Raw genomic sequence first — 10120 nt, 5'->3', positions numbered from 1 at the left:
GCGAAGTGGCCGGCCAGTGGTGGCGAACGTTGTCAGGCGGGGGCGGCGGCAGCCGCAGTGGACGCTGGCCGTCGGGAACGGCGGCGACAACGAGGGGAGCGGGACGAGGGGGGAGGGAGAGATGGGGGGGAAAAGAAAGGAGGGTGGGAAAAGAAACACGGGAGGGACGGGGCTAAGCGGGCGGGAGCGAGCGGAAGGGATCGGAAGGGAACTCGGGAGAACGAGGCCGGGAACACTTACCGAGGGATGACGTGGCCCTAGGAAATAACGGGCCGGGAAGCGGATGACTCATCCAGGGGACTTAGAGACCTGAAGAAGAAGGGCTAAGTTAAAAAGAAGTTATTGAAAGAATTACCGGCAGTGAGTGGGTCGAGGATAAATGGATCCTAACTAGGAGGGCGTAGAGGGGGCTGTACGGCAACCTTAATAGGTCCGGTTGTTGTGATGTCGAGGTGGCTGTATCACTCCCGCGGCTCAGAAGTCTCGAGATTGAAGAAGCCCCTTTCTCCTCCGTTGCCCAGTTCTTCACGTTGGTCGACTTCCCACCCACAATCCCAGTCAGCATCTGGGAGGTCGACGCTTGGGATCCTAGCCCTTCCATACCTACGTCCGTTTCCTTTCTTCCCCCGACTCTCTTTTTCACTCCGTATACACCTGAAAGTCCTTCGCGAACTCTTCGACTTCATTTGGATAATAAACATCTTAGGATTCACATGTGGGATAGGACCGAGCATGAAGGCAAGGCGCCTTGGTATCGTTACTACCCCCCTGGCGAGAACCAGCCCTTTGTCGCATCATTCATATGGCCGTTTTCCGACCGATGGATCGACGTATTCACTCGCAACGTCCACCGCGACATACCTTTATCGGAGATTCACACTCTCAAGCTCAGTGGTAGTCGCTTCCCTACCGCATACTCATTCTGGGTTGGGCTATTCTGCAACGCGTCCCAGGTGCACTACCTCTCCCTTGATACAGAACTCAAAGAAGAACACCTGATCAGCATCATCCGTGTCCTTACTCCTCCAGGTACCGATCAGGGCCTCGGGGGAGGCGAGAGGCTTCTTTTGCCGCGCCTTGTCCATTTGCACTTCTCCGCAGCTCGTAACAGGAATGTGCCCTCGACGTTGATGCTCGAATTCCTCGACGGACGAGCCTGCGCCGGGATGAAGCTGGAGCATGTGACGATAGAGAAGCACCGGAATGATTTAGCGGCCGAGCTCCAGGCGTACGCGGAGTCCATTGGAGCAAGTCTCGTCACGGACGGTAAGAACTAGGTTACACTGATAGTATGGTTAAAGAACGCAAGGCGGACAAGCTCCCTCGTCTTGATTATCTACATCTGCACGACTTTTATCTCGGAAACTTCGCTTACCACTCTTGAAACCCTCCTCCTATACGACTGTCTGGCGCATGATGCGGCTGATCTCATCCCTTGGGCTACCAGTTTCCCAGATACTATGCATCCCAAGTGTACTTCCTAGCACGAACGATGCGCTCAGTCAGTCCGGTACCTGCAGTGAGCGCTATGAAAGTATGTTCTCCCATACCGATGGGCATATGTGGGATGCTCTGAAGCTGAGGGCAGCACCTCCTTAGAGAAGCGACCTCGAGTGAAGTGAACTCGATACCCTGTATGACGACATGGAGCTCGCGAAGATATCGCCAGGCGCAAACGAGCTCGAGCAGCTGTGCTGCGGTCAAGCGGCCGTCGTTTACTGGATGTCTAGTAGTGAAAAGGAAGTGGATCTGTGTGAGATTGGGAAAGGCACAAAGCGGGCGAAGGGTCTCGTAGACAGAATGCCTACTTCGGGTAGACAACTCATTATTAATCGTATCTACAAGCAGATGGTCGGCTTTTGTTTGCCGTTGCTTGGTTGCAGACTCCTGTGCTCTTCACAGCACTCTCTCGCTTGCCGCTCCGAAAGACTGAATGCAGGACCGGAGAAATGCCCCAAATCACACTTCCGCACCCGTTTACGAAACGCTGTTAAATGTGGGCCGTGTCAGCTCATGCCCACAAGACGACGGGATCGACCGGTTTGTTGAAGCAGAATTGTTCGAATGTGAATTGTATTGAATTGCAGAATACATTGACCAATCGGAACGTGCGTTGGTGTCCCCTCTGTCGATGCATTTTCAAGATTCAGATCCCTACATCTGCTAAAGCCCAAATGCATTCAGACGATTTCCTGATGGCAGTGTCAAGTCCCTGGGCCCTTTCATCTATAAGAGTGGGCCAATCGTCGCCCAAGCCTTCCAGTCCCTCATCATCTCCCTTCACCTTGCCTTCCCCTCCCTCGCCCCTCGTCATCATGCGAGCTGTAGTACCCTATGCACGAGGGCATTGCCGTTGTTAGTACGAGAATTATCGCCAGGTTAGGGCAAGCGAGTCCGCCAAGGCGCCCGCAGAGCTCACGCTATTTCTCTGGCCTGACCAGCGCGTCATGATAAGTTCGTCATGAGTATATAGCCTGGTGCGCTCAGTCAATCGATTGTATTCGCACTTGGGTGCGTGTGCTTAACGTCGTCTACGAACAGCGTGTCGGCTCCTGTCCGATATTTTTGATCTGGCGGCGTCAGAATTCGCGGCCCTATTGGGATTGTGCTTCCACTGTCCTTGCATTGCTATCATCCTGTTTATGTACTGTGGTACCAAAATGATATTGTATTCCCCTCCATTGCCGTCTAAATGCCGAAGAGTAACGGAGGCGTGTCTTGTAGTAAGCGTGATTACGACACCGAGGCTCGCACTGGTCGTTGATGCAAAAAGCCTCGAGCGCGTTGGGAGAGACAAGGTCCACGAGTATCGTGGGTAGTTCGGAGAGGGAAACATTCTCGAAATCACCCAGCACAGTGAAGTGTCGAAGAGAGGGTTGTAAATCGTCAAGGAAAGTGCCGTCAAGCGGGGCGAACAAAACACGTAGCGCGTTGACTACGTCCTCGCAAGAAGAAGTACGAAGTTTGAGAGAATCAAGTCTGCAGAGGCGTCTGTTTGATACATTAGGGGATTCTGAACTGCGAAGCCGAAGAAGAGGAACATGCGAGGCTAACTGCAAATTCAGGCCGTAGAGCACAGGACGCTGGCTGAAATGCTGCAGTAGCTGACTGTCAGCCGGACCGCTATAGGATCGGAGGCGGTCCCATTGAGCGAGATAATGTGGGAGTAGGCGGAGGTCGTTAATGGGAGAGTGGCGAAGGAGATGGTAATCAGGCACAAACGTAAATGACCAAAGATTTGGGCAGCTGCTCGAAAGACAAGGTATCGCTTGGTCAGAAACGAGCAACGAGACGGCATAGACGTGTTGAAGGTGAGACGGAAGGACCTTTGGGAGCATGTATGGTGGTATCTGTCCTCGAAGAACCTGAAGGTTGGGGAACAAAACGGGGGGAAGACAATCGGTGTGTGTAAAAGCGTTCTCAACCGTGCGGTCGATGATGAGTTTTCTCCCCCGATACCAAGGGGCTCTCAGAGCTTGGAACTCGTCGGCAGGATTGTAGCTGGTGGACCAGCTACTCTTATTGCAGGTACATTCTCCTATGGTTCTGACTTTGGCCGCCTGATTCGTCAAAATCTGCCAGTCGTGAGAGGTAATCTCCCGAACGAATGACTATGGATAAAAGACAGTGAGCAGCCTAGATCTCTTAGGCCTGCCAACATTAAGAAGGGCAGAGCAATGACGTACGAACACCCAGGGTTGGGAGAGGTTCCACATCGATACCCTGTAGCTTGACTCGTCATAGTAATACTTCAACTTCACCTCCCACAAGTCACGCGAGAAGCACATCAACAACTCGTACACGTCTGTGAGGTTCCGGGGAATCTTGCCGGCCGCGACTGCATTGAAAAGGGAACACACACGCGTCAGAGAGACCAGATTATTTCTGTCGTCAACGAGGTCGAAGATATGCTCGAGGATTTCGGGTAGGAAGTGGCGCTTTGGTGTGTACATGTTGCCGGAAGAACGGCATGGGTTAGGCTGCGATTGAGGCGTTGCCTTGGGCGCGTGTGAGGGGCTGGCTGTGGCAGCAACGTTACCTAAGCCTAAATTAACAGAGTGGATGACTCACGGCAGGGATTCAGCGAATGCGACAATTGCCGCTTCATAAGTCGAGAGAGGCGCAAATGAAGAAGGGTGTTGTGAGTAGGAAGGGTAGGAAGAGGATGGTACCGTCGTGAGACGGCGGTTGGAGAAGGGGTCATATACCAAGATACGTAGCACATTCAACACGAATTTCAATGAAGCGTGAGCGCTTGAGCTTCTAAGTACTTTCTCAGACTCGAGAAGTAGTGACGTGCCCTCGATTTGACCATCAACAGGAGGGGTCGTCCTTAACTGTCGGTTTCCTGTAGCCTGAAACAGCACGCAACCTCGCATGTATTGCATCGTAGCGTGCCTTCAATGGTCCTTGTGTTCGAAGGAGTCGAGAATATGGCGTTTGGATGTCATCATGAGCAAGAAGAAGGCAAGGTTCAGATTTGCGGAAGGTTTGCGACGAACTATAATTTCGGTGGCTTTACTACGGTTACGCATCGACAAAGTTAGTGAATGAACATTAGCCCCACCAAGTTCCGCCCGTTCTCGCATCGGAAAGACAGGCCCACTAGCTCGACGACGTCTTACACGAGATCTAATACACAACCGCTTCGACAGATTCGTTTCTATGCTCTTGACGGCGGGAACTACACATTGAATTATACGTTGACGATGAGATTACATCAATTATATCTCAGAGCGAAAGCGTACCGGCTATAGTTTGTAAAAGTAAAGAAGTTGTTTCAGCTGTCACCGATGGCAGTTACGCCAGCCCTGCGCGCTTCAATACTCCAGGATCCGCGGCTATTGCTGCCATGTCGTGTTTATCCATTATGATGGACGCCGACGGAACTCTTTGCAGCTGGGGGCAAAGCTCCTTAAAGCGGCGACCTCGAGAACCGTAAAGTGGACCCCGGCTTCGTATATACGAAACTCACGAAGGTTGGGCCAGGCTTTGGCGAGGTGCAGCACCTGTGCCGCGTCGAGGCGGCCATATGAATGTTGATCTATCATGGCTACGGAAAAGTCCACGTCCACGAGGTTTGGGAAAGCGCCAAGCGGGCACAGAAGCTGGTACACCGACGACTCTGTGTCAGGTGCAACCAATACTCTGCCAGACGACTTGTTAACGTGAAAGACTTGGAGAGCATCCAGGGAGATGAGCCCGATGAGAGCGGGTATGAAATCCGAGCATGGTGTGACAAAATTACGGTCACGGCCGCTAGTGATGCTGAGACGCTGTACCACTGGCCTTGGATACCGTGGGATGACTTGAGGATCCTCGGAGAAGCCGAATAGGACTTCAAGTGCCCTGATGATGCTATCAAACGAGATAGCGCGACAGGTGATACAGTTCACTCCCCGTAGCCGAGCTCTTGAGAGGGTAAGACTCGCCTGATCTTGAGCAAGCTCAAGATCCCAATCGGATAAATCCAAGTCCAGGTTCTCAAGAGCCGGAAGTTGACTGAGGTGTCGGAGCACTTGTTCGTTGGCAGGGCCGGTGAACGACCGGAGGTGAGTCCATTGGCCGATGAAGTGCGGGTAGAGGCGGGAGAGATTGACCACGTAAAACCGACCCGCTATGCCAACGTCGAGTGTGATTTTGAACGACTGGAGTTGCGGACAGCAAGCAGGGAAAGATGGCAAGATGCGGTAATAATCATCTGCATATTCCTCGGCTTTGCTTTCCAAAGAGTGGATATCGATGTGTCGAAGTGTGGGAGGCAAAACTAAGGGAAGGAGTGCTTGCGGAACCCGAGAACGCAGAGCTTCGAGGCTAGGAAAGAGAATGGGAACAGGACATTTGGCGAGGGCATTATCAACGGTCTGGAGTGGGACAAGGGCCCTGTTTCGAAAAGTGATGGAACCGGTGGTGGGTTCCAGCGTGTCCCGGATTAAACCTATGGTTTTAACATGTTTTGCTCGAGCTATAAGCATGTTCCATTCCTCGGTGTTCATCTCGCGAACAAACTCCTGTCAATCCATCCGCATCTATTAGTTAGGGAACTGAGCTATTGAGTGTATCACGCACAAGAGTCCAATATGCTTGCGGTGTAAATACGTTTTGTCTCATTGCACGGGCGACGGGGCGTTGTAACTGGAGCCTCCACAAATCGTGAGGAAGGCTCAACAAGAGCTCATAAATATTGTTGATGTGCCGAGGTATCTTGTCGGTTGCAGCTGCACAAAAGCAAACGCACACGCGAGCCAGAGAAACCATAGTGTTCCTGTCATCGACGAAGTCGAATATAAATCCAAGCATCTCAGGCAAACGGAGGCAAGGGTGTATGTGCGCATTGCTCGGGCGACGCCCTGAAGGGGGAAGGGATACTTCCTGTCAGATGCTGCACAACACGCAAGGAGATTGCGCTCACAATGTATACGCAGAACCCGTGATAGCTGCCGTCGCATGGCTATGAATGAGAGCGTTGATATCCAAAGGTAGCGGTCCTAGAAAGGGCTGGGTGGTCGCGGTTGGCAAAGAAGTACTCAATTTTGCTTTTGAATGGAACAGTACATCCGAAAGACTCACGTAAGCTAGTCATGGTAATTCTCCCCACCTCCGTGATGCCTTTGAGGCACCCCAATCGATTGACCGTCGTTAATGCTGTTTTGGCTGCCCCCGGCGCTGAGTGAACGCCTTCATCCTGCATACTATCGATAGATTCCTAACTGCAAGCGTGTGCGCTCATGTGCGTTGGGATAAAAACACACCCGGCAACGCCCGTCAACCCGTCTTTCTCCTCCTCCTCGGCAACTTCCGGCATGGGGGATCGCAATTCGCGACTTGTTCCCACTCATTCATCTGCGGATCCAAACATATCAGCAATTCACCCTTGTTTCCAAGATGCATCACGACCGACGGCCCGCAATCAGGATGCTTTCAACCTTTCCTGCGCCATCGACGGACCAGCCTCGTCCCTAAATGAATTCTTCGTCCATTCATGTATGCCATTGGGCGCCTCGACTGGTCAGATGAACGATTCCCTGCCATCTGGATCAGCTCGAGAACCGCACCGTGATTCGAAACCATTGGTTGCCAACACATGGCCCAAGGGCGCATATTTTGGGCGTCCTCGCTCCCCCCACCACCCACTACAACGGTATAGCGACAGGCGCCCTCCTACCCTTGACCGGCCTGACCGAGACGCATGCTGCTATCGCAGCTGTCGTCCATCCTCTTCGCGCTTGCGGCAGCTACGGTTGGAGCACACGCGCAACAAACAGTCCGAATTCCGAGCACATCGGCCGATATCGATTATAGTCCGGCGCTTTGCAACGCGAGTGTGTCAGAGTCGTGCTCTGGTGTATGGTACGTCCAATTTTGTGAGACGCCTTGACGCTCAAGCTAACCCATATGACCCAGGCAGGTTCTGAGCGATGTTCCCAACACGTCTGTTGTCGCAACCTATGGACCAGCCAACGCAACTGGTGACATCATACCACAAGCCTTCTTCAGCTTCCGAGGTGAGTCCGACAAACAGCAGGCGCCTTTGGTCAACATTCAGCTCACGACGCATATAGCGTCCTCTGTCCAAGTGAGAACATCCCCCTACTCCAATGCGACCATAAACTTCACCCTCTCCGCCCCGTCAACCGGTGTCTTCGTTACCAAAGAGATCCAGTCCGACGTTCAGCTCATCGTTGGCGCCGACATACCCGATACCCAGGTTACGACCCTCGGCATCACGTTTATACCCCAGGAAGCAACAACACGTTTTGACATAGAGTATATTGAGCTGAACGTGACGAACAGCAGGTGCGTAATTGTGATGGTCGTGTTTGAGACAACGACTAACCTTGGTTATGCAGTGCTACATCATCCTTCCTTCCATCCTTCACCCTCCCTGCATCCAGCTCGCCTCCCACCTACTTCCCTCCTACGTCGACTTCCCAAAGCCATCATTCGGCTTCGAGTGGGACGATTGCAGGAGCGGTTGTTGGATCAGTGCTCGGTGTGTGTGCAATCGGTGTCGTAGCTGGCCTCTTCTACCGAAAGCGGAATCGAGGGCAGTTGAGGAGGCTAAGTATGAAGATGAAAAGGCCAGATACGATTAGACGAGGACGATGATATTACAAGATCATATATTGTAGTAGACGTGAGTGAGCAAGGAGTGATGAAGCGTTGATGCTCGCTATCGATTCAAGCATACACGCTAGTGGCTACAGCAGCCTATATCATACGGAAATATCGATGTCTTCGTGCCACTGGTATGCTGCTCCATCGCCATGCCTCACGCAGTTGCTGGATGTCTACAGAACCACCAGGGTTTTAATTTCAGCGAGGATTCACGCAATTCGAAGCCTCACTAGTATCTTCCCATCTAGCTGTCTCCATCTGTGACGAGACTGGCCCCAATTAATTCAGCATACTCTTGAAGGTCCGAGTTCACCTCACGAGGCTTCCTTATCGTCACATGTTCTAGTCTTGCCCCAACATGAGCCCTACCTTTGAAGAAGTCAAGCATGAGGTCCACGGACACGTTTTGTATCTGCGTTGTAGAGAAGTGCAGGTGCACAAGACTCGGTAGAAGGAGTCCATCATCTCCACCATCACCCTGGTTGGAGTGTGTGGGGGTAAGGACTTGGATGATGTTTACCAGATGCTCTTCTTCGAGCCTATAATGCGCGAGGTAGAGGCGCTGAACCCGAGTGGCGTTGCGGAAGAAGCCTTCCCAGAACGAGCATTTGGAGGGAACCGAAGAGCCGCCTATAACGAGCGTATGGATCTCCAACAAAGGTAGGTCTTCGAGTTCGTGAAAGGTGCGAGTAAACGCGTCAACCCCCTGCCCAATATGCGACCACATGAAGGAGATCTTAAACCAAGGATTGACTCGGTTGCGATACCAAGGCGCTTCCCCTTTAAGTTCATCACTATCCGACATATCGATGTCAAGTTGGTCTTCTCTGATGCAAACGCGAAGGTACCGTGAAGGGCTGAGTGAGGCATACAGGGTTAGGAAGAGCTTGCTGGGAAGAACTGGGAATGAAGTGGTTATAGGTGCCTCGTTTTCAAGGATGTCGACTTCCAGGATCTTGATCTGGATTGTGGGGGGGAAGTCGACCAACGTCAAGAAGTGAGCGAGGAAAGAAAGCGGCAATGCTTCAAGTTCAAGCCTTCTGAGCCGCGAGAGTGTCACAGCTCCGGGTTGGATCGCCCAGGACGGAGGTAAGGATGACTCGGGCGCCATGCACTGACAGAGGACCAACGTTTCGAGAGTAGGTGCGCAGCATTTGAGAGTGGTGACCATCTGCTCCATTGTGATAAACGGATCAACCGAGTCTGAATTCGAATATATTTTCAGTTCGCTGAGTTTAGAGAAAATCGAGGAGCCCCATATCACCGTGCATCCCCCTAGGAGAAGAGATCGCAGGGAGGAAGTTTCTCCGTTAAAGAGTTCGTGAGGGATTTCTAGTATATCTGGGCCGTCAACGTAAGATTCCGGTCGGTAGAAAATACGTAAGCTTTCCAGACTCGGAGCAGGCCTGGTATATAATTCATCAGGAAGCTCCGCCTCATGGGTGGTGACCTCAAGTCCGGAGAACCTTGACGTCTGTGTCAGGACGAGAGCTATAACCCCACCCGAGCCAAACTCGGTGGCCGCAGGAGAGATGTCGATGTCGATGTCGAGTGTAGCGGACCTGGAGCGTTCCAGAAACAACCGCGCCTTCTTCAGGCTGTAACGTTTGTCTGCGGTGAAACTTGTCCAAAGACGAGGGAAGGAAAGGGCGACGTCGCACCAGTGCCGGGAAACGCGAGACAAAACCAGCGTCTGATCATCTATGGCCGTCATCATCACACTACGAATTGTGAGGAGCATGATACGAGCAAGCAGCTCGGGGGGAAGAGAATGGATGTTTGCTTGAGCCGGCCATCTCGCATGCTCATGGGTGGAACGTGAGCTGTTTTTAACAGGCGACTGCGCCATGGTTCGTCAGTGAGGCTACATCAGTCAGTGTCTTGCTTGAGTGTGATGATGACGATAGGAGACACTTCGATTTACTCGCCTGGGAAATGGAGCAAACCACTGGACGAGTCGCCACTCAAGACAGAAGGCAAGGCAAAGGCGGAAGCGGACGGC

At 52.4% G+C, this 10120-nt stretch overlaps 3 protein-coding genes across 3 annotated transcripts; 1 reads left to right on the top strand and 2 right to left on the bottom strand.

Moving 5' to 3' along the window:
- Nucleotides 1–932: 932 nt before the first annotated feature.
- CONPUDRAFT_147324 (uncharacterized protein) lies at nt 933–6805 on the bottom strand (the record flags this gene model as incomplete). Its single annotated transcript, XM_007776416.1, has 13 exons — nt 6753–6805; nt 6571–6692; nt 6413–6498; nt 6070–6350; nt 4976–6011; nt 4503–4684; nt 4072–4355; nt 3863–4017; nt 3687–3838; nt 2755–3611; nt 1551–1726; nt 1233–1273; nt 933–1172 (listed from the first exon to the last, which is right to left on the bottom strand). The coding sequence occupies exons 3-13, from the start codon at nt 6447–6449 to the stop codon at nt 933–935; spliced, it is 3441 nt and encodes a 1146-aa protein (XP_007774606.1). The 5' UTR covers nt 6450–6498; nt 6571–6692; nt 6753–6805.
- A 138-nt stretch (nt 6806–6943) lies between these two features.
- Nucleotides 6944–8243, top strand: CONPUDRAFT_112458 (uncharacterized protein). The gene is made up of 4 exons (XM_007776415.1): nt 6944–7350; nt 7405–7505; nt 7563–7797; nt 7851–8243. Exons 1-4 carry the CDS (start codon nt 7190–7192, stop codon nt 8107–8109), a joined length of 756 nt encoding a protein of 251 aa, XP_007774605.1. The 5' UTR covers nt 6944–7189; the 3' UTR covers nt 8110–8243.
- On the bottom strand, nt 8222–9967 carry CONPUDRAFT_169584 (uncharacterized protein; the record flags this gene model as incomplete). Its single annotated transcript, XM_007776414.1, has 2 exons — nt 8222–8291; nt 8349–9967. The coding sequence occupies one exon, from the start codon at nt 9965–9967 to the stop codon at nt 8363–8365; it is 1605 nt and encodes a 534-aa protein (XP_007774604.1). The 3' UTR covers nt 8222–8291; nt 8349–8362.
- Nucleotides 9968–10120: the final 153 nt, after the last annotated feature.

Source organism: Coniophora puteana (genome assembly GCF_000271625.1).
Source record: "Coniophora puteana RWD-64-598 SS2 unplaced genomic scaffold CONPUscaffold_17, whole genome shotgun sequence".
Classification (NCBI taxonomy): Eukaryota; Fungi; Basidiomycota; class Agaricomycetes; order Boletales; family Coniophoraceae; genus Coniophora; species Coniophora puteana.
Note: the sequence above shows the minus strand (reverse complement) of the source record. Positions and strands in the feature narration are given on the sequence as shown.